Source organism: Impatiens glandulifera, chromosome 1 (genome assembly GCF_907164915.1).
Source record: "Impatiens glandulifera chromosome 1, dImpGla2.1, whole genome shotgun sequence".
Lineage (NCBI taxonomy): Eukaryota > Viridiplantae > Streptophyta > Magnoliopsida > Ericales > Balsaminaceae > Impatiens > Impatiens glandulifera.
This window is the reverse complement of record NC_061862.1, coordinates 68,457,004-68,484,834: the sequence shown is the minus strand read 5'-3', so window position 1 is coordinate 68,484,834 and position 27,831 is coordinate 68,457,004. Positions and strand designations below refer to the sequence as shown.

Here is a 27,831-nt window from a genome sequence, read left to right as displayed (position 1 = left end):
TAAAATCTAAAATCATCCTCTTTACACCATATATATAATTCAACTTTCCCAAGAAGGAGTAGACTAAAATCTAAAATCATCCTCTTTACACCATATATATAATAAATTCTTCAACCAATTCATAAGTCTTAAATCATTGGTTTGAAATTCCTCCAGGCTATAGATAAAATCAAAATTCAGAATCAGAAAATTGAAAATTGAAATTTGAAATTTTTTTTAATTATCAATAAATTGCATACCACATCATTAACTTTCATTGCAGCATCATCAAGTGATGTTTTTCTTATCCCATCATTATTTACCTATAAATATCATAAGAGAATATATGAAATGAATTTTAAAATATTTGTTTGTTTATGATCCATATGTGATGACATTAACAACAATATATATATATAAGAGAAACAAATATTTTGTATTCCTTAAACAAGATAAGGTTACTCATAATTTATAGTAGTAGTCGAATGAAAGGTAAAATAAGGAAATAACACCTTCGGTAGAAAAAATCATTTTGTCATTTAGGATTCTTTTGAAAGCCATAGGCAATACACCATCACTATGATAGTTCGAAATCCACGACTTTGAGAATTGAGAACCTTTAGAACATCAATATGTCATGTTAAGAAACATATGATATAACCACAAATAGTCAATAGAATTTAAATTTGATAATGAAATTACCTTGGATACAGACTGGTCCTTGAATATGACGGAATGACTATGAATAACAAGGTTATACTACATTGAAGATGATTAACTTTGTGTCTAAGACGATATTGACCGAGATATCCACGAGCGGAACCGGGAAGTTTGCAGGCAAAGAGATCACTCTTTACGTAGTGCTTGACGACAACTATCTTTTGAAACCTAAGTTGTCCCTTAACCATATCGAGCTACTATATTACATCGTTTCCAATTTAAAAAATTTAAGTATTTTATGTAAAAAATTAAATATTATTTTATGTATTTAAAATTTAATTTAAAATTATATTTTGTTATGAAGAAATTATTATTATATATAAAAAATAATTAAACATAATAATAATTAAAGGAATTGTTTTATTTTAATGTAAATTTTATTTTATTAAATAAAAAAATTAAAATTTTAATACAAATTTAAATTTAATGAAAATAAGTTTAAAATGTAAAATTTAAATTATATTTGATTATATATGTATACAAATTTAATAAGTTTAATGCAAATTTAAATGTAATAAAAATAATTTTAATGTAAAATTTAAATTATATTTGATTAAATTGAAAAGAAATACAATTTTAATACAAATTTAATGTTAATACGCTTTAATTCATTGTATAAATTAGTTATAAATAATATTAAATAATATTTGTTATAAATAAATTATATTTATAGAAAAAATAATTATGTTAAAATAATAAAAAAAAATTAATTCTAAATTAAATTTAATATTTAATGTAAAATATAAAATTATTTTTATGAATTAATTATTAATATAAATATAATTAAAACTTAAACTTAAATATCAATATTATAATAATATTTTAAGAAAATATACTTAATAATAAAAAACAAAAAAAAAATACTTTTTATGTATTTAAAATTTAAATTAAAATATATTTTGTTATAGAGAAATTATATTTATATAAAATAAATAATAATTATGATTAAAAATTTATGTATCTCAAATTTTAATTATATTTTATTAAATAGAAAAACATATTAAATATAATGCAAAATAAGTTTTTAATCATTTAAATGCAAATTTAAATTTTATGAAAATAATTTTGATTAAGAAATAAATTTTAAATTACATTTGATTAAATAAAAAATAAAATATTAATAAATTTAATAAAAATTTAAATTTAATGAAAATAATTTAGTACTAAATATAATAGCTTATTTAAAAATTAACGATAAATATAAAATTTAATTCAAAAGGTAAAGTTAATGATAAACCTTATAAGAATATTTAAAAATATATATTAATTTTATTATAAGAAATATATAAGTAAAAAAAATAAATAATATTTTATATATTTAAAATTAAAATTAAAATTAAAATTAAAATTTTTTATAGAAATATTACATTTATATAAAAATAATTATAATTATTTAAAAATATTTGAATTATATTGATAAAAAAAAGTGGTAAATTTTTTTTTTAAAGTTTGGATGATATAAATTTTAAAAATATTTTTAATATAAAAATTAAATAAATATAATAAAATAAAATTTTATGTATTTTAAAATTTAAATTATATTTTTTTAAAACAAAGAATGGAGAGGTAAATAAATATAATTTAACAAAACTAAAGTAAAATTTAAATTATATTTTATTTTTGAAAAACGTTTTTATAGAAAATAAAAATGAATAATATAATTTTATTGCGAAAATTAAATTTTAATTTATAAATTTTGATATTAAAGATATGATATTTGTTTATTTTTTTACCAAACTTAAAAAGTTGGAATTCTTGTTATTTGTATAATCTATCCTACATCAAAATAAATTTATCATGCATTTAAAAATATATCATGCACCTTATATAGAAAAATAATATAAATGTAAGTAATAAAAATACTGCAATAATATACTGCAATAAAAATAGATGTGTGTATAATGTTATTCAAACAATTATATATAGTAGATTAAGAAAGAAAGAGGAAAGAATTGTAATTATACCTAAATAAATTCATTTTGGAATTCAGACAAGAGAGGTGAAATTAAATTCTTGACAAATATCGACAGCTCCTTTTGTCAATCCAAGGTCTTCAAATTCCTGAAAAATATCGATTCCTTTAGCATCAACGAAATAAGGTCAATTACAAAACAAGAAAAAACACAAAAGACAAAGTCACACTTTTCAATGTAAATAGGGGATTAAGATTCAAGAATCACAAAAATGGAGTTTCATCTAAAAATATAATATAATCATTTATACCTTCAACTTTCCCAAGAAGGAGTAGACTAAAATCTACAATCATCCTCTTTACACCATATATATAATACATTCTTCAACCAATTCATAAGTCTTAAATCATTGGCTTGAAATTCCTCCAGGCTATAGATAAAATAAAAATTCAGAATCAAAAAATTGAAATTTGAAGAAAATTTTAATTATCAATAAATTGCATACCACATCATTAACTTTCATTGTAGCAGCATCAACTGATGTTTTTCCTATCCCATCATTATTTACTTATAAATATCCTAAGAGAATTTATAACATGAATTGTAAAATATTTGTTTATCTACTATGATCCATATGTAATGACATTAACAACAATATATATATAAATAAGAGAAACAAATATTTTGTATTCTTTAAAAAGATAAGGTTACCCATAGTTTATAGTAGTGGTCGAATGAAAGGAAAAATAAGGAAATAATACCTTCGGTAAAAAAATTCATTTTGTCATTTAGGATTCTTTTGAAAGCCATAAGCAATACACCATCACTATGATAGTTCGACATCCACGATTTTGAGAACCTTTAGAACATCAATATGTCATGTTAAGAAACATATGATATAACCACAAATAGTCAGTAGAATTTGAATTAGATAATGAAATTACTTTGAATCTAGATTGGTCCTTGAATATGACGAAATGACTATGAATAACAAGGTTCTACTACATTGAAAACGATTAACTTTGTGTCTACGACGATGTTGACCGAGATATCCACGAGCGGAACCGGAAAGTTTTTAGGCAAAGAGATCACTCTTTACGTAGAGCTTGAAGACAACTATTTCTAAGCCTAAGTTGTCCCTTAACCATATCCAGCTACTATATTACTTCCTTTCCATATTCAAATTGTTTAGTAATTTATGTAAAAAAACAAATATTATTTTATATATTTAAAATTTAATCTAAAATTATATTTTGTTATGAAGAAATTATTATTATATATAAAAATAATTAAACATAATAATAATTAAAGGAATTATTTTATTTTAATATAAATTTTATTTTATTAAATATAAAAATTCAAATTTTAATACAAATTTAAATTTAATGAAAATAGTCTAAAATGTAAAATTTAAATTATATTTGATTATATAGAATATGTATACAATTTTAATAAGTTTAATACAAATTTAAATTTAATAAAAATAATTTCAATGTAAAATTTAAATTATATTTGATTAAATAGAAAAAAAAATACAATTTTAATACAAATTTAATGTTAATACGTTTTAATTCATAGTATAAATTAGTTATAAATAATATTAAAAAATATATATTCTAAATATAAGAAATATATAATTTAAAAACAAAATAATATTTGTTATAAATAAATTATATTTATAGAAAAAATAATTATGTTAAAATTATAAAAACAAAATAAAAAAAATTAATTCAAAATTAAATTTAATATTTAATATAAAATAGAAAATTATTTTTATGAATTAATGATTAATATAAATATAATTCAAAACTTAAAATTAATTATCAATATGATAAGAATATTTTTTAAAAAATATACTTAATAGTAAGATACAAAAAAAATACTTTTTATGTATTTAAAAATTAAATTAAAATATTTTTTGTTATAGAGAAATTATATTTATATAAAATAAATAATAATTATGATTTAAATTTTATGTATCTTAAATTTTAATTATATTTGAATAAATAGAAAAGCATATTAAATATAATGCAAAATAAGTTTTTAATAATTTAAATGCAAATTTAAATTTTAAAAAAATAAATTTTATTAAAAAATAAATTTTAAATTATATATGATTAAATAAAAAATAAAATATTAATAAATTTAATAAAAAAATTAAATTTAATGAAAATAATTTAGTACTAAATATTATAGCTTATTTATAAAATTAACGATGAATATAAAATTTAATTCAAAAGATAAAGTTAATGATAAACCTTATAAAAATATTTAAAAATATATATTAATTTTATTATAAGAAATATAGAAGTAAAAAAAAAAAAATAATATTTTATGTATTTGAAATTTAAACTAAAGTTATAATTTGTTATAGAGAAATTACATTTATATAAAAATAATTATAATTATTTTTAAAATATTTGAATTATATTTGATAAAAAAAAGTAACAATTTTTTTTAAAGTTTAGATGATATAAATTTGAAAAAAACTTTTAATATACAAATTAAATAAATATAATAAAATAAAATAAAATATTATGTATTTTATAATTTAAATTATATTTTATTAAAATAAAGAATGAAGATGTAAATAAATATAATTTAACAAAATTAAAGTAAAATTTATATTTAAATTATATTTTATTTTAGAATAACGTTTTTATAGAAAATAAATATGAATAATATAGTTTTATAAGTTTATTGTGAAAATTAAATTTTAATTTATAAATTTTGATATTAAAGATATGATATTGGTTTTTTTTTTTTACCAAACTTAAAAAGTTGGAATTCTTGTTATTTGTATAATCTATCCTACATCAAAATAAATCTATCATGCATCTAAAAATGTATCATGCACCTTATATAGAAAAGATAATAATATAAGTAAAAAAAAGAAAACTTACTTAAACTCATGAAGGTCGATTTGTACGATAAATAATATACTGCAATAAAAATAGATGGGTGTATAATATTATTCAAACAATTATATATAATAGATTAAGAAAGAAATATGAAAGAACTATATTTATACCTAAATAAATTCATTTTGGAATTCAGACTAGAGAGGTGAAACCAAATTCTTGACAAATATCGACAGCTCCTTTCGTCTCCTTTCGTCGACCCAAGGTCTTCAAATTCCTGAAAAATATCGATTCCTTCAGCATAATCGAAATAAGGTTAATTACAAAACAAGAAAAAATCACAAAAGAAAAAGTCACACTTATCAATGTAAACAGGAGATTAAGATTCAAGAAACATAAAAATGGAGTTTCATCTAAAAATATAATATAATCATTTATACCTTCAACTTTCCTAAAGAGGAGTAGACTAAAATATACAATCATCCTCTTTACACCATATATAATACATTCTTCAATCAATTTATAAGTCTGGAGTCATTGGCTTGTAATTCCTCCAGGCTATAGATAAAATCAAAATTTAGATTCAGAAAGTTGAATTGTGAAGAAAATTTTAATTATCAATAAATTACATACCACATCATCAATTTCTTCATTGCAACAGTATTAAGTGATGTTTTTCCTATCCGATCATTATTTACCTATAAATATCATAAGAGAAATTATGACATGAATTGTAAAATATTTGTTTGTCTACTATGATCCATATGTGATGACATTAACAACAATATATATATAAATAAGTGAAACAAATATTTTGTATTTTTTAAACAGGATAAGGTTACTCATAATTTATAGGAGTGGTCGAATGAAAGGTAAAATAAGGAAATAACTCCTTCGGTAAAAAAAATCATTTTGTCATTTAAGATTCTTTTGAAAGCCATAGTCAATACAACATCACTATGATAGTTCGATATCCACGACTTTGATAATTGAGAACCTTTAGAACATCAATATGTCATGTTAAGAAACATATGATACAACAACAAATAGTTAGTAGAATTTGAATTAGATAATGAATTTACCTTGAATCCAGACTTGTCCTTGAATATGAAGGAATGACTATGAATAACAAGGTTCTACTACATTGAAGACGATTAACTTTGTGTCCACAACGATGTTGACCGAGATATCCACGAGTGGAACCGGAGAATTTGCAAGTAAAGAGATCACTCTTTACGTATAGCTTGAAGACAACTATTTTTGAAGTCTAAGTTGTCCCTTAACCATATCGAGCTACTATATTACATCCTTTCCAGATTCAAAATTTTTAGTAATTTATGTAAAAAAATAAATATTATTTTATGTATTTAAAATTTAATCTGAAATTATATTTTGTTATAAAGAAATTATTATTATATATATAAAATAATTAAACATAATAATAATAATAATTGAAGGAATTGTTTTATTTTAATATAAATTTTATTTTATTAAATAAAAAAATTCAAATTTTAATACAAATTTAAATTTAATGAAAATAGTTTAAAATGTAAAATTTAAATTATATTTGATTATATAGAATATGTACGCAATTTTAATAAGTTTAATAAAAATTTAAATTTAATAAAAATAATTTCAATGTAAAATTTAAATTATATTTGATTAAATAGAAAAAAAAAAATATAATTTTAATACAAATTTAATGTTAATACGCTTTAATTCATAGTATAAATTAGTTATAAATAATATTAAAAAATATATATTCTAAATATAAGAAATATATATATAAAAAATAATAATATTTGTTATAAACAAATTATATATATAAAAAAAAAATTATGTTTAAATTATAAAAACAAAATAAAAAAAAATAATTAAAAATTAAATTTAATATTTAATGTAAAATATAAAATTATTTTTATGAATGAATGATTAATATAAATATAATTCAAAACTTAAAATTGATTATCAATATGATAATAATATTTTTTAAAAATATACTTAATAGTAAAAAACAAAAAAAAAACATTTTATATATTTAAAAATTAAATTAAAATATATTTTGTTATAAATAATAATTATGATTTAAATTTTATGTATCTTAAATTTTAATTATATTTGAATAAATAGAAAAATATATTAAATATAATGCAAAATAAGTTTTTAATAATTTAAATGCAAATTTAAATTTTATTAAAAAATAAATTTTAAATTATATTTTATTAAATAAAATATTTATAAGTTTAATAAAATTTTAAATTTAATGAAAATAATTTAGTACTAAATTTAATAGCTTATTTAAAAAATTAACGATGAATATAAAATTTAATTCAAAAGGTAAAGTTAATGATATAAACCTTATAAGAATATTTAAAAATATATATTGATTTTAATATAAGAAATATATAACTAAAAAAAATAAATAATATTTTATGTATTTAAAATTTAAACTAAAATTATAATTTTTTATAGAGAAATTACATTTATATAAAAATAATTATAATTATTTTAAAAATATTTGAATTATATTTGATAAAAAAAAGTTATAATTTTTTTTTAAAGTTTAGATGATATAAATTTTACAAATACTATAAATATAAAAGTTAAATAAATTTAATAAAATAAAATTTTATGTATTTTAAAATTTAAATTATAATTTAATAAAACAAAGAATGAAGATGTAAATAAATATAATTTAACAAAATTAAAGTAAAATTTAAATTTAAATTATACTTTATTTTAGAAAAACATTTTTATAGAAAATAAAAATGAATAATATAACTTTATAAGATTATTGTGAAAATTAAGTTTTAATTTATGAATTTTGATATTAAAGATATGATATTGATTTATTTTTTTTACCAAACTTAAAAAGTTAGAATTCTTGTTATTTGAATCTATCCTACATCAAAATAAATCTATCATGCATCTAAAAATGTATCATGCACCTTATATAGAAACTTATATAGAAAGATAATATAAATGTAAGTAAGAAAAAAAACATACTTGAACTCATGAAGGTCGATATGTACGATGAATAATATACTGCAATAAAAATAGATGTGTGTATAATGTTATTCAAATAATTATATATAATAGATTAAGAAAGAAAGAGGAAAGAATTATAATTATACCTAAATAAATTCATTTTGGAATTCAGACTAGAGAGGTGAAACCAAATTCTTGACAAATATCGACAGCTCCTTTCATCGATCCAAGGTCTTCAAATTCTTAAAAAATATCGATTCCTTCAGCATCACCGAAATAAGGCCAATTACAAAACAAGAAAAAACACAAAAGACAAAGTCACACTTATCAATGTAAACAGGGGATTAAGATTCAACAATAAAAAAATAGAGTTTCATCTAAAAATATAATATAATCATTTATACCTTCAGCTTTTCCAAGAAGGAGTGGACTAAAATCTACAATCATTCTCTTTACACCATATATAATACATTCTTCAACTAATTCATAAGTCTTGATTCATTGTCTTGGAATTCTTCTAGGCTATAGATAAAATCAAAATTTAGATTCAGAAAGTTGAAATGTGAAGAAAATTTTAATTATCAATAAATTGCATACCACAACATCAACTTTCATTGCAGCAGCATCGAGTGATGTTTTTCCTATCCCATCATTATTTACCTATAAATATCATAAGAGAATTTATGACATGAATTGTAAAATATTTTTTTGTCTACTATGATCCATATGTGATGACATTAACAACAATATATATATATAAATAAGAGAAACAAACATTTTGTATTCTCTAAACAAGATAAGGTTACTCATAATTTATAATAGTGGTCGAATTAAAGGTAAAATAAGGAAATAACACCTTCCGTAAAAAAAAATTCATTTTGCCATTTAGGATTCTTTTGAAAGCCACAGCCATAGGCAATACACCATCACTATGATAGTTCGACATCCACGACTTTGAGAATTGAGAACCTTTACAACATCAATATGTCATGTTAAGAAACATATGATATAACCACAAATAGTCAGTTGAATTTGAATTAGATAATGAAATTACCTTGAATCTAGACTGGTCCTTGAATATGACGGAATGACTATGAATAACAAGGTTCTACTACATTGAAGACGATTAACTTTGTGTCCACGACGATGTTGACCGAGATATCCAAGAGCGGAATTGGAAAGTTTAGAGGCAAAGAGATCACTCTTTACGTAAAGCTTTTAGACAACTATTTTTGAAGACTAAGTTGTCCCTTAACCATATCGAGCTACTATATTACATCGTTTTCAGATTCAAAATTTTTAGTATTTTATGTAAAAAAATAAATATTATTTTATGTATTTAAAATTTAATCTAAAATTATATTTTGTTATGAAGAAATTATTATTATATATAAAAAATAATTAAACATAATAATACTTAAAGGAATTGTTTTATTTTAATATAAAATTTATTTTATTAAATAAAAAAATTCAAAATTTAATACAAATTTAAATTTAATGAAAATAGTTTAAAATGTAAAATTTAAATTATATTTGATTATATAGAATATGTATACAATTTTAATAAGTTTAATACAAATTTAAATTTAATAAAAATAATTTCAATGTAAAATTTAAATTATATTTGATTAAATAGATAAAAATATAATTTTAATACAAATTTAATGTTAATACGCTTTAATTCATAGTATAAATTAGTTATAAATAATATTAAAAATATATATTCTAAATATAAGAAATATATAATTAAAAAACAATAATATTTGTTATACATAAATTATATTTATAGAAAAAATAATTATGTTAAAATTATAAAAACAAAATAAAAAAAATAAGTAAAATTAAATTTAATATTTAATGTAAAATATAAAGTTAATTTTATGAATTAAAGATTAATATAAATACAATTCAAAACTTAAAATTAATTATCAATAATATGATAAGAATATTTTTTTTTAAAATATACTTAATAGTAAAAAAACAAAAAAAAAAACTTTTTATGTATTTAAAAATTAAATTAAAATATAGTTTTTTATACAGAAATTATATTTATATAAATTAAATAATAATTATGATTTCAATTTTATGTATCTTAAATTTTAATTGTATTTGATTAAATAGAAAAATATATTATGTATAATGCATAATAAGGTTTTAATAATTTAAATTCAAATTTAAATTTTAGGAAAATAAATTTTATTAAGAAATAAATTTTAAATTATATTTGATTAAATAAAATATTAATAAATTTAATAAAAAATTAAATTTAAGGAAAATAATTTAGTACTAAATATAATAGCTTATTTATAAAATTAACGATAAATATAAAATTTAATTCAAATGGTAAAGTTAATGATAAACCTTATAAGAATATTTAAAAATATATATTAATTTTATTATAAGAAATATATAAGTAAAATAAATAAATAATATTTTATGTATTTAAAATTTAAACTAAAATTAAATTTTTTTTATAGAGAAATTACATTTATATAAAAATAATTATAATTATTTTAAAAATATTTGAATTATATTTAATTTAAAAAAAGTGATAATTTTTTTTAAAAGTTTAGATGATGTAAATTTTAAAAATACTTTTAATATAAAAATTTAAATAAATATAATATAATAAAATTTTATGTATTTTAAAATTTAAATTATATTTATTAAAACAAAGAATGAAGATGTAAATAAATGAAATTTAACAAAATTAAAGCAAAATTTAAATTATATTTATTTTAGAAAAATGTTTTTATAGAAACTAAAATTGAATAATATAATTTTATAAGTTTATTGTGAAAATTAAATTTTAATTTATTAATTTTGATATTAAAGATATGATATTGGTTTGTTTTTTTTACCAACTTAAAAAGTTGGAATTCTTGTTATTTGTATAATCTATCCTACATAAAAATAAATCTATCATGCATCTAAAAATGTATCATTCACCTTATATAGAAAGATAATATAAATGTAAGTAAGAAAAGAAAACTTACTTGAACTCATGAAGTTCGATTTGTGCGATGAATAATATACTGCAATAAAAATAGATGTGTGTATAATGTTATTCAAACAATTATATATAATAGATTAAGAAAGAAAGAGGAAAGATATATAATTATACCTAAATAAATTCATTTTGGAATTCAGACTAGAGAGGTGAAACTAAATTCTTGACAAATATCGACAGCTCCTTTCGTCGATCCAAGGTCTTCAAATTCTTGAAAAATATCAATTCCTTCAGCATCACCGAAATAAGGTCAATTACAAAACAAGAAAAAACACAAAAGACAAAGTCACATTTATCAATGTAAATTGGGGTTTAAGATTCAAGAATCACGAAAATGGAGTTTTATCTAAAAATATGCTATAATCATTTATAGCTTCAGTTTTCTCAAGAAGGAGTGAAATAAAATCTACAATCATCCTCTTTATACCATATATAATACATTCTTCAACCAATTCATAAGTCTTGAATCAATAGCTTGGAATTCCTCCCGACTATAGATGAAATCAAAATTCAAAATCAGAAAGTTGAAATTTGTGAAGAAAATTTTAATTATCAATAAATTGCATACCGCATCAGCAACTTTCATTGCATCAGCATCCAGTTATGTTCTTCCTATACCATCATTATTACCTATAAATATCATAAGAGAATATATGACATGAATGGTAAAATATTTGTTTGTCTACTATGATTCATATGTGATAACATTAACAACAATATATATATAAGAGAAACAAATATTTTGTATTCCTTAAACAAGATAAGGTTACTCATAATTTATAGTAGCGGTCGAATGAAAGGTAAATTAAGGAAATAACACCTTTGGTAAAAAAAAATTCATTTTGTCATTTAGGATTCTTTTGAAAGCCATAGGCAATACACCATCACTATGATAGTTCGACATCCACGACTTTGAGAATTGAGAACCTTTAGAACATCAATATGTCATGTTAAGAAACATATGATATAACCACAAATAGTTAGTAGAATTTGAATTAGATAATGAAATTACCTTGGATCCAGACTGGTCCTTGAATATGACGGAATGACTATGAATAACAAGGTTCTACTACATTGATGACGATTAACTTTGTGTCCAAGACGATATTAACCGAGATATCCACGAGCGGAACTGGAAAGTTTGGAGGCAAAGAGAGCACTCTTTACGTAGAGCTTGACGACAACTATTTTTTAAGCCTAAAAAGTTGTCCCTTAACCATATCTAGCTACTATATTACATCGTTTCCAAATTCAAAATTTTAAGTATTTTATGTAATAAAATAAATATTATTTTATGTATTTAAAATTATATTTTGTTATGAAGAAATTATTATTATATATATAAAATAATTAAACATAATAATAATTAAAGGAATTGTTTTATTTTAATTTAAATTTTATTTTATTAAATAAAAAAAATTCTAATTTTAATACAAATTTAAATTTAATGAAAATAAGTTTAAAATGTAAAATTTAAATTATATTTGATTATATAGAATATGTATACAATTTTAATAAGTGTAATGCAAATTTAAATTTAATAAAAATAATTTTAATGTAAAATTTAAATTATATTTGATTAAATTGAAAAAAAAATACAATTTTAATACAAATTTAATGTTAATACGCTTTAATTCATTGTATAAATTAGTTATAAATAATATTAAAAAATATATATTCTAAATATAAGAAATATATAATTAAAAAATAAAATAATATTTGTTATAAATAAAATATATTTATAGGAAAAATAATTATGTTAAAATAATAAAAACAAAATAAAAAAAATTAATTCAAAATTAAATTTAATATTTAATGTAAAATATAAAATTATTTTTATAAATTAATGATAAATATAAATATAATTCAAAACTTAAACTTAATAATCAATATTATAAGAATATTTTAAAAAAATATACTTTATAATAAAAAACAAAAACAAAATACTTTTTATGTATTTAAAATTTAAATTTAAATATATTTTGTTATAGAGAAATTATATTTATATAAAATAAATAATAATTATGATTTAAAATTTATGTATTTTAAATTTTAATTATATTTGATTAAATAGAAAAACATATTAAATATAATGCAAAATAAGTTTTTAATAATTTAAATGCAAATTTAAATTTTATGAAAATAAATTTTAAATTATATTTGATTAAATAAAAAATAAAATATTAATAAATTTAATAAAAAATTAAATTTAATGAAAATAATTTAGTACTAAATATAAAAGTTTATTTATAAAATTAAGGATAAATATAAAATTTAATTCAAAAGGTAAAGTTAATATAAACCTTATAAGAATATTTAAAAATATATATTAATTTTATTATAAGAAATATATAAGTAAAATAAATAAATATAATAAAATAAAATTTTATGTATTTTAAAATTTAAATTATATTTTATTAAAACAAAAAATGAAGATGTAAATAAATATAATTTAACAAAATTAAAGTAAAATTTAAATATAAATTATATTTATTTTAAAAAAACGTTTTTATAGAAAATAAAAATGAATAATATAATTTTATAAGTTTATTGTGAAAATTTAATTTTAATTTATAAATTTTGATATTAAAGATATGATATTGTTTTATTTGTTTTAAAAAGTTGGAATTCTTGTTATTTGTATAATCTATCCTACATTAAAATAAATCTATTACGCATCTAAAAATGTATCATTCACCTTATATAGAAAGATAATATAAATGTAAGTAAGAAAAGAAAACTTACTTGAACTCGTGAAGGTCGATTTATACGATGAATAATATTTTGTAATAAAAATAGATGTGTGTATAATGTTATTCAAACAATTATATATAATAGATTAAGAAAGAAAGAGGAAAGAATTATAATTATACCTAAATAAATTCATTTTGGAATTCAGACTAGAGAAGTGAAACCAAATTCCTGACAAATATCAACAGCTCCATTCGTCGATCCAAGGTCACCGAAATAAGGCCAATTACAAAACAAGAAAAAACACAAAAGACAAAGTCACATTTATCAATGTGATTAAAATTCAAGAAACACAAAAATGGAGTTTCATCTAAAAATATAATATAATTATTTATACCTTCAGCATTCTCAAGAAGGAGTGGAATAAAATATACAATCATCCTCTTTACACCATATATAATACATTCTTCAACCAATTCATAAGTCTTGAATCATTGGCTTGGAATTCCTCCATGCTATAGATGAAATCAAAATTCAAAATAGTGAAGAAAATTTTAATTATCAATAAATTGAATACCGCAGTAGCAACTTTCATTGCATCGCCATCCAGTGATGTTCTTCCTATCCCATCATTATTACATACAAATATCATAAGAGATACAAATATCATAAGAGATACAAATATCATAAGAGGATATATGATATGAATTGTAAGATATTTGTTTGTGTACTATCATCTATATGGGATGATATTAACAAAAAAATATATATATATATAAAGAGAAATAAATATTTTGTATTCTTTAAATAAGATAAGGTTACTCATAATTTATAGTAGTGGTCGAATGAAAAGTAAAAATACGGAAATAACACATTCGGTAAAAAAATTCATTTTGTCGTTTAAGATTCTTTTAAAAACCATAGGAAATACTCCATACCCATGATAGTTCCACGACTTTGAGTATTGAGAACCTTTTAGAACATTAATATGTCATGTTGAGAAACATGTGATATAACCATAAATAGTTAGTAGAATTTGAATTAGATAATGAAATTACCTTAGATCCAAACTGGTCCTTGAATATGAAAGAATGACTATGAATAACAAGGTTCTACTACATTGAAGACGATGTTGACCGAGATATCCACGCGCAGAACCAGAAAGTTTGCAGGCAAAGAGGAGATCACTCTTTACGTAGAGCTTGATGACAACTATTTTTTGAAGCTTAATTTGTCCCTTAACCATATCGACCTACTATATTACTTTATTTCGAATTACATTCAAAATTTTAAGTATCTTATGTAAAATAATAAATATTATTTTATGTATTTAAAATTTAATTTAAAATTTATTTTGTTATGAATAAATTATTATTATATATAAAAAATAATTTAAAATAATAATTATTAAAGGAATTGTTTTATTTAAATAATTAAAATACAATTTTAATAATTATTTAAGTTTGTTTATGAATTAACAGATAAATAAAAAATTAATTCAAAATTTAAAATAATTTATAAATATTATAAGAATAATTAAAAAATAATAATAAAGTTGATGTAAATTAAATTTTAATTTTAATAAATTTTATTAAATATATAAAATGCAAAATAATTTTTTAATAAGTTTAATGATAAATTTTATTACTTTGATTAAATTAAAAAAATAATAATTTTAATACGTTTATTACAAATTTAAATTTAATCTAAAAAATTTAAAAATGTGTTTTTGAATTAATGGTAAATATTAATTTAATTTAAAATTATTTATGCTTAAATATTTAATAATTATAATATAAATAATAAAAATTAAAGTAATTGTTTTGATTTAAATTATATGTATTTTGAAATTTAAATTTATATTTGATTAAATAAAAATGACAAAATTTAATAAAAAAATATGTTTTGAATAAATTTTACAAAAATTTAAATTTTATGAAAATAAGTTTAATAAAAAATTTGAAAAAAGTTATATTTGATTAACTAAAAAAAATATAATGTTAATAAGTTTTATGATATTTTAAATTTAATGAAAATACTTTAATTCAAAAAAATATAAGTTTAATTCAAAATTTAAAATTATTTATAAATATTTTAAGAATATTTAAAAAAAATAATACTTTTTAATATAAGATATACGGAAAAAAATTAAATAATATTTTATGAATTTAAAATTTAAATTCAAAATTGTATTTGTATTTTATTTTACAGAGAAATCATATTTATATATAAAAAAATATTATTATAATAAAAGTAATAAAACTTAAAGTAATAATTTTGATTTAAAAAATATATATTATTCATAATCTAAGAAATAGGTATTTAAAAAATAATTAATATTTAACATATGAAATATATAATTACAAATCTAAATAATATTTAATGCATTTAAAATATATTTTGTTATAGACAAATCATATTTATATAAAAAATTAATAATAAATATATTATAATTTTAAAAATTAAAGTAATAATTTTTATTTAAATTTTATGTATTTAAAATTTAAATTATATTTAATTAAATAAAAAAATTAATGAAAATTTAAATTATATTTAATTAAATAAAAAAATACAATATTAATAAATTTAATACAAATTTAATTTAAATATGCTTTAATTTATAATTTACATTATTTATAAATAATATTTAAAAAAATATTTAAAAATTTTAATAAAAATTTAATGTAAATATGATTTATAAAGAATATTTAATAAATAAATAAATAATATTCTAAATACAAGAAATATAAAAAATATTTGTTATAGATAAATTATATTTATTTAAAATAATAATTTTGTTAAAATAATAAAAACTAATTTTAAATCATATTTAATATTTAATGCAAAATATAAAATATTTTTTATGAATTAATGATTAATATAAGTTTAATTCAAAGTTTAAAATTATTTATAAATATTATAAAAATAATATAATAATTTTAGTTGATATAAATTTTAAAAATATGTTTAATATAAAAATAATATAATAATTTTAATTGATATAAATTTTAAAAATATGTTTAATATAAAAATTAGGTAAATAAAAAAAATTATGTATTTAAAAATTTAAATTATATTTTATTAAAATAAAGAATGTGTAATTAATAAATATAATTTAATAATCTTAATGTAACATTTAAATTTAAATTATATTTTGTTTTAGAAAAAAATATTTCAATAGAAAATAAAAATGAATAATATAATTTTTAAGTTTAAAGTAGAAATTAAATTTTAATTTATATAACAATAGAAAATAAAAATAAATAAACTAATATCATAAATTTTTAGCATATTAAAAAAGAATTATGTATCTTAAATAGTAAGATAATATAAATTTAAATAAGTTAAAAAAACTTACTTGAACTCATCAAGGTTGATATTTAGATGAATAATATCCTGCAATAAAAATAAATGTTTATAATATTATTCAAACAATTATATGTAATAGATTAAGATAGAAAATGAAAGAATTATGATTATACCTAAATAAATTCATTTTGGAATTCTGGAAAGAGATGAAAAACAATATACAACTCCTTTCAACGCTGACCCAAGGTCTTCAAATTCCTGAAAAATAACAACTCCTTCAACATCAACAAAATAAAGCCAATTACAAAATAAGAAATAACACAAAAGACAAAGTCACACATATCAATGGAAACATGGCTTAAAATTCAAGCATCAAAATATAAATAAATGGAATTTCCAGCCGCTAAAAGCAGACTGTAATAAGTTTATACCTTCAGTTTCCCAAGAAATAAAAAACATTGTCAATATCCTCAGTGAATCATAAAGCTGGATTGGAATAAATGCTTTCAATTATCCTATTTACACAATATATAATACTTTATCTGAATGTTTTCTTACAAGCTATCAATGAAATAAAAAAACAGAATCAATGAAATAAAAAACAGAATCAGAAAGATGAAATCAGTAAATAAGATTTTGATTTTCGTTAAAAATAAAATCATACTGCAGTAGCAACAACTTTCATTGCATCGGCATCAAGTCTATTCTCCCAGCATTGATCACCTGCAAATATCATAAAAAATAACCGATACCTATTTGTCCTGTTTTGATTCATATTTTTGAGAGAGAAGCGAAGAATATACCAATATATCAAGTTTTCCGAACTTGGATCTGACTAAATCAACAAGGACAGGAATAGTAAACAGATCTGCAACATCAAGCTGATGGAAGATGACAAGTAGTTCATATCCTCCTCCGGTAAGTACTCTCCTTAAGATTAGATTCCTCTTTTTTCATCTCTAACGGTCAGAATCACCGTTATGCCTTTGAAAGTTAACTGTCTGCATATTTCTAATTCAATTCCTCTGTTCGCCCTGTTACGATCAAATGCATTGTAATTTCTCTAGGTTTTCAATCAACGATTAACTAAATAGAATAAATTATACATTGTAATTTCTTGTTTGTTATAAGCAAGAAAGAATCTTCTCATACCTCTTCGTTTCAGTGTCCCGGGCCCCGGGCATAGGGCATAGGACAAGTGAAATAATCTTTCCTTTTTCCAAAGAAAAATGCACCGACACCAGCCGATTCAAACATCATCTGAAAAACTAATAGAATAATTAATACAATAAGTCAGGGCATATGCATATATATTATAAGAAACAGTATGCATTTAGAGAAAACGATTCAGATGAACCTAAAGAAAACCATTATTACAACTGAATAGAAATACGACTGGCATCGCTTCCCGAAAGAAACACCGTACCGATTGAAACATCATAAACCCTAATCGATTGGATATTACAACAGATCTCCTTTTCCAACTAATCCAATATAATTGATGTAATTAAAAGAAACAGTTCATGAATTTTAACAGATAAACAAAGAAATTCTCCTTTTGAGAAAAAAAGTTAACCCTAAATGTTCAAATCCCAGAAAGTAAAAAGTTGATCATGTCAGTTCTTATATGATTGATTTCTTATTCAAACCATCATTTTCAACCTAACTCAGTCGAACATTAAAGACAAGAATCATAACTCACCGGTTTTCCATTCGAGAACGAATCAGAAAGATCACGGCGCCCTGAACCAGTAGCGGATCCAATACGACGGGACATGGATCCATTATCAAACCTCTGAGATGTGAGCCGCTGCCGATGCTGTTGTACGACGATCTGTCTATGTAAATTTTACTCTTCCGTAAGCATTTTCCGATTACTAATTCCAACGGTAACTCCCCTGCTTCTGGAAGTTTTTACACCGCCAAGCAAATGATTCGATTTCTCTAGATGCTTCGGAGGAGAAGAGAAGCCGTCGTCGGTGGTGTGGACGTGTTCTTGAAGAATGGGAAATATCTGAATCCGATTTGCGGAAGGGGTTTTAGGATTTGGATATATATAGTTCCTATATAAATCAACAAACGGCTACGGTTTAGGATTTCGAATTCCAACGGATTCAAATTATATATTATCTATTATTATAATATTAATTCCTATGAATTCAAATTATCTATTATCTATTATTATAATATTAATTCCTATGAATTGAAATTATCTAACAATAATAATTATTTGTAAAAATAAATAAATATATATATATATATATATATATATATATATATATATATATATATATATATATATATATATATATATATATATATATATATATATATATATATATATATATATATATATATATATATATATATATATATATATATATAATCAACTAAGTATATTATTATATAATTTTAATATTAACTTAAAATTATACTTACGATTTTATCAAAATTTAGGCATCATACTTTACTTTTAATAATATATATTTCAATTATTAATTATTATAATAAATAATAAAATTATAATAATAATACAATATTTATAATATATTAGATAAATAACTGTCTAACTAATTAAATTATTTTAAAAATTATTAATTTTAATATTAAATCATCTATTGGTAAATGGTTCAACTTTTAAAAAAAATTATTATTTTTATTTATAAATAGTTAATTCTTATTTATTCAAAAAATAATTATATATATGAAAAAAAACAATTTATAAATAATACAAAATAAAACGTTAAATAATATGATAAAAATAAAAACTAAAATTAAAATTCTTAAGCTTAAAATTTAACTTCTTGAAATTTTTGTTGATGTGGCTTCAAATACGAAGTCGTTTAAGGTCTATAACAATGAGTATGAATGTATAATAAACTGAACAAACTAATCGGCGGTGTTGAAAAATCGAGTCGATAAAATGTTTACAAAATATTCTGAGGTATAGTGAAAATTATTTTTGTGTTGATAAATGACGCCAAAATATTTTTTATCTAAAATCATAACTAACCATCGACGAAATAATGATAAATTGAAAAAAAAAATCAATGATGGACACATATAAAAGTGCGTCCAAAGAAAGATTAGTTTAATAACTTTTAATTAAATAAAAAAAGAAAAAACTATAGATCTGACAATTTTATCTCATTTGTCCTTAAATGAAGATTGACACAAACTCAAAAAAATGACCATCAAAGATAATTAACAAATATGAGCATCAAACGACCTAACAAAAAGGTAGATATTATTTGAATTAGAAAAATTCGGGATGACAAATCCGATACAACTAAATAATATACCAAATTAAACAAAATAAAACATAAAGACAAATATAAGTACTAAAAAAATTAATAAAGAAACTGTGAAAACCAAGGTTTTAAAATACGCGGTCGGACCGCCGGTTCAACCGGTCCGACTGCGAAACGGTTGAGGGGACGGTCCGGGTTTTAACTTTAATGCGGTTACCTTTTGAACCGGTCAAATTCCGGTCCGACCGGACGGTTCAACTGAAAAAACGAACCCGAAATATCCGGCCCGAAAGGTATTATTCTAAACAATAAAACTCTGGACATCTTCTCTTTATCTCTCAACTGGATCTTCTCCTCTCTCTCTCAAGACTGGATCTACTTTATCAATTCAGTAAAGAAGAAGCAGGTCAGATCTTCTCCTCTCTAGACTGGATCTAATTTATCAATTCAGTATAGAAGAAGAAGCAGGTCAGTGAAGTCAAAGAAGGAGTTGTCGCACCTTTGGAATTCTAGTGGACCCACCGACAAGGACAACATCGTGGATGGTGCTCTTGTCCATCTTAGCATCCCTCAAACACTTCTCAACTGGCTCCATACACTTTCTGAACAAATCCATTTTCAAGTTCTCAAATCTTGCACGAGCGATAGTTGAATAGAAATCAATACCCTCAAATAATCAGACCTGGGGTTTCCGTTGATATCCTTCTTGTATAGACACTCACCCTAACGTCCTTCTTGTTGAGACAGCACCTTAGGTGTAGAGTTTATTCACCCCGCGGTGACCTAAGATTTCCGTTGATCTACATTCAACTGTTATATTTTAATCAATAGAGATGGAAGAAGGCGGAAAGAGGAGAACTTAAATTTAATGAATTTAAAATTCGGTCCAACCAGTGGTTGAACCGGTTGGACCGGTTAAACCAGAGTTCGCCCAGAAAACTGGGCCGATAACCGGAACGGTTTTCAAAACTTTGGTGAAAACGAGAAAGAAAATAACTATTGTTTATTTTTTTAAAAGGAAATAAAATTAATTAACTTAAATTAAGATCCTTAAGCCTCTATTTGGTTGGAGGTATAGTACTATAGATATAGGATAAAGATATCTACAATAAAATTAAATTAATGTTTGGTTAAAATAAATTATATCTACAGTGTTATTAAGGGTATAATTTATACCTAAAATGAGGTATAAAATTGTAACAGGTATCACAAGGTATAAATTTCTAACCTTTAATAATTTCTATTTTTTTAAACTCATTCTAGTCTTTAACCAAAATTATTGTCTTTTTCATCATCGGAACGTGGAAGTGGACTTAGTTACCCATTGATGAAAGCTATCCTTTAAAATGTAAACAGATTTTTTAATTTTTCACTCTCTTGACCAATAATCTCTGAAGTGAAAAGAGAGATATCAAAAATAAAATAATTATTTATTTAAGAAATGTTTAACAAAAAAAATATACAAATAAGTTAAAACAATAAGTTTCTTAGTTAACTCTTCGATGAAAACGTTTCACTACAATTTTTTTTGGTAGTAAGCACAGAATATTTAAATGCATTTTTTTATTATGTTAGATTACATTATTTAAGTCAGATTTGTTTTAGTCGGTTTTGTTTTTAGATAGTCTTATTTTCAAGTAATATAACAAACTTTTATTTTTATCTTGGTAGGTACCTAAATTCTTATTAAGTCTCCACAGCATATAACGATCTATTGAGATTCGTTTATTTCTGATTTTGTTATTATATATTTAATAGTATTAATTATTAATAAACAATTTATTTAATTATAGGAAATAAAATATATTTAAAAAGAAATTATATTATCATATAGCATTATTAAATATTTTAAAACTAATATTTTTTTATTAGTTTAAATATAATTAATAATAAATATTAAAATAATTTATAAATAAAAGAATAAAATAGTCTTTAATTATTTTTACTATTTTTTTATACCACGAACCAAACACAAAATTATAAAATTTATATAAGTTATATCACTTTTATTATTTCAACCAAACACCAATAATCTATATAATTTATACATCTTAATACCCCTATATAAGTTATACCCAAACAACTTACATCTATATACTATATAACTAGTACCACGAACCAAAACCTCAATTAATTGTATCACCTAATTGTACTAAAAAATGCACATTGTTGTTGGTCTCAATCTCACCGCTTAGAATCCGTCTAGATTGAACGTGAAAGGCTTGTATGATTATAAAGTATGTTCAACGAAGATCATGCTCATCATCATCGAGACAATCAATCTCAGATCTCTCCTTCTTCGCGTGGCTGGAGACCGGTCCTTATTTCTCATAGAGAAAGGTTTTCCAATTTTGCCGTAAAAAACCGGAAAGGTGAAACAATCACATCCAGACGCTTTTACGGATTTCCTCCATTATTTATTCATCTTTTCATACTGTTTACCGCTATTATATATTTTAGTATTCAACACTTACTGCACATGGTTGGCCGTTATGTGAAAGAAGAGTCTTCATCGTTTAAATGATCTGTACGTATACATACTTCTTTTCTCTCTTATCTCTCGCAATCGTTGTGACTTTTATTCATCATTAACTCTTCGTGGCATGTTGTGAATTCCAAATGTCTCTTTCAGGTTTGTAAACATTTGCTTCAATCGAGTCTAGATTTGGAGTTCATTCTGCATTCTACTTGCTTGATTGAATCTATTGATTCTATGTAACGATATCTGTTACTTTCCGTATTAATTTGAGTGGCTGATTATTATATTAGGTTTTATCTTAGGAGATTTCAAATCAAGTTACAAATGAATGAATTAATCATCCGTTTGTGCTGTGAATCTATTTCTTTGTTTGTTTCTGTGGCGAATGTCTAACAACATATTTGAGTTCATTTGTAATCCATATGAGATGATATTGAGAAACATAGGTAATCTGAACTTTGCCTTGAGAGATTATAAAAATTCATTGGCAGTTTATTTGTATGATTCTGATTCAGATTCAGAAACAATCTAATCGATAGAAACAAACATATCACGCAATTAGGCTATGAATATCACGTTTGGGCTCAAGTCTCTTCCCATCGAGCCAAATTGATACATCCATTGTTCTCCACTAGGTGAGGACAACAATGAAGTTGAGGAAATGAATGATTCAGAGCCAGATGTCTGATGATTGATTTGGAGGAAAGACTTACTTGCAAATGGGGATTTAATCTCGTACCAAATGTGAGGAAAGAGGATAAATTGTCCATTAAGTTTAGTCTTTTCTGAATTCATTACCACAAATGACATGAGTTGTACATAATTGGTTGTATTTCTATCAGCCTACTATGATTATGGTTTGAATGAAACTTTCATTATATATCACAATTATCTTATCTGCATTGATAATTAGATTACCATTTTTTAAATAGACTTTTATTTGCCAAAGAATCATATGTGGTTTAATGTCTTGTCCATTAAGTCTCATATATAGAGTGCATCAAGACTGATAATGACAGATTCTACTTTAAACTGACAGATATGGATAAGGAGGTACAGTTTTTCTTTGTGTTTCAATAAGCAATGTCATATAATGCCATCTCATTTTGTGATCGAGTTTATTTTGTTGTCATCGACACGAAAGAATTAGAGAAGCTGAGCTCGGTTCACATACTGTAAGGTCCCATGGGATTACAGTGGCGAGGATCCACTTGCATGATTGACTCATTTTACTGCTTCTTGGTGTGATATACTATGTTTTGAATACAATCAGTCCGTTCTATCGGTTTGTTGAGAAGGATATGATGTCTAACCTCAAGTATTCTTTGAAAGATAATACAGTTCTTCCATGGGCAGTTCCGGTATGTTCTTTTTCTATTATTTTTATTTAGAGAAATATTTATAGGTCGTGTAACTTATGAATAATGTTCCTTTCCATTGCTAGATATATGCAGTTATTTTTTCTATCTTGATTTTTCTAAGAGTTTATTTACGTAGGAAGGATGTATACGATCTTCATCATGCAACTTTAGGTAAAACTGAAATCCTTACTTTATGTTCCTTGTGTGAAATGTTATGTTTATAAGCTTTGAGAAAAAAAAACAGGCCTACTTTTTTCTGTCCTCATCACGTCTGCTCTAACAAATGCAATAAAGGATGTTGTTGGTCGGCCTAGACCCGACTTCTTTTGGCGGTGCTTCCTAGATGGAAAGGATGTATGTATTTTGCTCAATTTCTCTAGATAATGGCTTCATTTATAAATACCAAGTTCAGTTTACAGTTCAGATCTAAATGATAGGACATAAATAATTTTAAATGAAATGAATATGGAATATACGGTTCTCCCACTAAGAATCCTTGATTGAAGTGGAGGTAGGTCTGTGGGGATCGTTCTAGCTTACACACCATGGAACAAATCCCGATTTAATTTTTTTTATAGAATTTGCGGTTTTATCTTAAAAGTATGTTAAGTGTGGTGTCTCATTTCTTACTGTTAGGCTTATGATTTGATTAGAAATGTTATTTGCCATGGAAACAAACATGTGATAAAGGAAGGGCATAAAATTTTCCAAGTGGCCATACTTCGGGTAAGTATCTTATTGATATTCAACGAAAATAGTCCTCTAATACTTTACTCAAAATCTTATTAATTTCTTGTTGTAGTATTCTTTGTCATTATTCTTTGCTGGTCTAGGATTTATGTTGTTGTATTTATATGGAAAGATCAAGGTGTTTGACCAGAGGACATTTAGCAAAATTGTGCATCTCTTTTACCCTGCCACTCGTTGCATCACTTGTTGGTGTCTCTCGAGTTGACGACTACTGGCATCACTAGCAAGATGTGGCAGAGAAGGTATACTAGGTGAGTTCATTGCGTGTTTTGTTTATCAATTACTATTTGGGACTTGAACTTGGTTTTCTTTTGGCATATAATGCTAGTACATTAGCCATTTGGGGCTTTTGTCAAGGAAGAAGAGATTAATGTTTCTTTTTCTAAACTAATAAAATATCTAACACTAAATAACTTTGTGAAAAAAGAATGTCTGTTAGGAAAAAGCGCCCAAATCGCACACATGTTAAAAGTTTGAACATCATCTTGCAGTTCAAAGTTCAAACCCCATATGTTAAAAGAGGTCCAAGTTCAAGCCCCAATTTTAATAGCTTTGAGACTTGTTTGATGAGGTGTTATTTAGTCCTTGTTCAATATGGGTTTTTGAGATTAATATAAAATAACTGAATATCTCATCATCAATATACTCTTTATTCATTAAATTATAACCATAAGACTAATGTCTTTTACCCAACTAACCGAGTTTTCAATAGTTTACGGTTGAAGTGTCCATATGACGACAGTGGTGAGTTTCTCTACTAGCCTCACACCCCTGCCAGAGATTATTTTCAAAAAAGAAAATGTTAATCGTCTTAGATAGTAAAAAGGTTATTTATCTTCAGGTATGTATTGGCTACATTCTGCTATCTTTAGTTTTACCCGCCTCCATACCATGTTGAAGGTATGTTTAATTAGGGTTGTTGTTCTACCACATAAGTATTCACAACTAAAACAGAGCATTTTCTTCGTGAATATATTATCATCCCATTACAAGTTCGGGTTCTTATGCCTACTCCAAAATGAGGGAGGAATCACGCAGTCGTAATCGCTCAGTCAGTACTGTATTTACACAAAATTAAAATGAAGTATCGGGAAATACTCTAGTTGAAGATGATCATCACCATAATTTCTTAGGGATGGGTTTATCGGGAAATTTTAGTTTGGCAGTTGATGACTTAGAACAGGGAATAATGTATAGTTAGTTATATACGTGCATTATTTGATGGTCAATTGATAGCTAAGTGTTTTTTTTATTGTTTTTTGTTCAATGAATCGTAGCGATGGCAGGAATTCACAGCCGCTTCACATCAATGGTGGCCAAGAGATCCAAAACAGATGAACTCGGTGGTAGTTAGGTTAACATATGGTTTTTATTTAGAGTTATTAGTTTATTTGGTTTTTATAGTTAGCCAGAGTTATTAGTTTATCTATGAAGCATGTTAATATATTTCTATGGGTAATTATAATATCCAGCATTTATTTTATTATTTATTATTTATAATTCAAATCAAATTGTTAGGTGTTCAAATTATATTTTAAGATTAGGAAACTATTTTATTGGACAAGACATGGTTCAATTATTACTATTGTTAATGAACGGTATAATGGCAATATTAATATACTTTTTGATAATCTTAATTATACTCACATGTCATAATATATAAACAAATTTTGTTTTAATATTCTTATAGGTAATAGTTTATAAAAAATAATTTAATTTCATTATTCGAACTTGCATCTTAAAAACTAAATAATATTATTAAAAATTTGGCAACAAAATTTTTGGTTAAATTTAACAAGTTATCACCTCTTTTCAAGAAATTGAGAAATATTGAAATAATAATTTTTTCTTCTACAAAATATGATAAATTATTTTGATTAGTTGATATGAAAATAAAGGAATTTGAGGTAATTGTAAAGACAAAAGGTAATGACTTTAGTTAAAATATCTTCAAGTGCTTCATTACAAATATTATTTATCATATTTGGATGAAAAGGAACGCATGAAAATTATCAAGGGTTCGAAATGATGTGAATGTGAAGACGAATTCTCACTTGTGAAAGAAATTGGTTGATTTGTCAAAGATGAAATATTGCATATGAGAAATTTACTCCTACGTATGATTTCAAGGCACTCTAAGTTTCATTGATTGCTTCCTTCAATTTTGTTCTCATTCTGGTTGTTTTTTTTGTTTTCATCTTGTTGATTCATTCATTTTTGACAAAAAAATTGTTTTGCCGCCTAAATCATGAGCTCTTAAAATTCTTCACCCTTTTCGGGTCTTTTTATTTAATGACATTATGTCGTTTTATAAAAAAAAAATTAAGAGAACAAAGTCATATGAGAAAATATTTTCAATCTAAAAAAAAGGTGAAATTATTATAAGAATTTAAAGATTAATCAAATAAAATTTTGTTGATCAAACACTAAATTTTATGGATTGGTTAGTTAGTTAACTTGCTAATCCAAAAAAGTTTTCTCAAAATTTTGATTCGGTCTTTGTGTTTGATTTTGTAGAA

The 27,831-nt window shown here is 22.0% G+C and overlaps 1 protein-coding gene and 1 pseudogene across 1 annotated transcript; one reads left to right on the top strand and one right to left on the bottom strand.

Annotated features, from left to right (window-relative positions):
- Positions 1 to 133: 133 nt before the first annotated feature.
- Positions 134 to 21,338, bottom strand: LOC124931101. The gene is made up of 11 exons (XM_047471494.1): positions 21,222 to 21,338; positions 19,174 to 19,305; positions 18,865 to 18,955; positions 18,136 to 18,194; positions 18,030 to 18,032; positions 17,903 to 17,957; positions 9,369 to 9,430; positions 9,059 to 9,121; positions 682 to 738; positions 240 to 302; positions 134 to 157 (listed from the first exon to the last, which is right to left on the bottom strand). Exons 1-11 carry the CDS (start codon positions 21,336 to 21,338, stop codon positions 134 to 136), a joined length of 726 nt encoding a protein of 241 aa, XP_047327450.1.
- Positions 21,339 to 24,242: 2,904 nt separating this feature from the next.
- On the top strand, positions 24,243 to 25,536 carry LOC124931091 (annotated as a pseudogene).
- Positions 25,537 to 27,831: the final 2,295 nt, after the last annotated feature.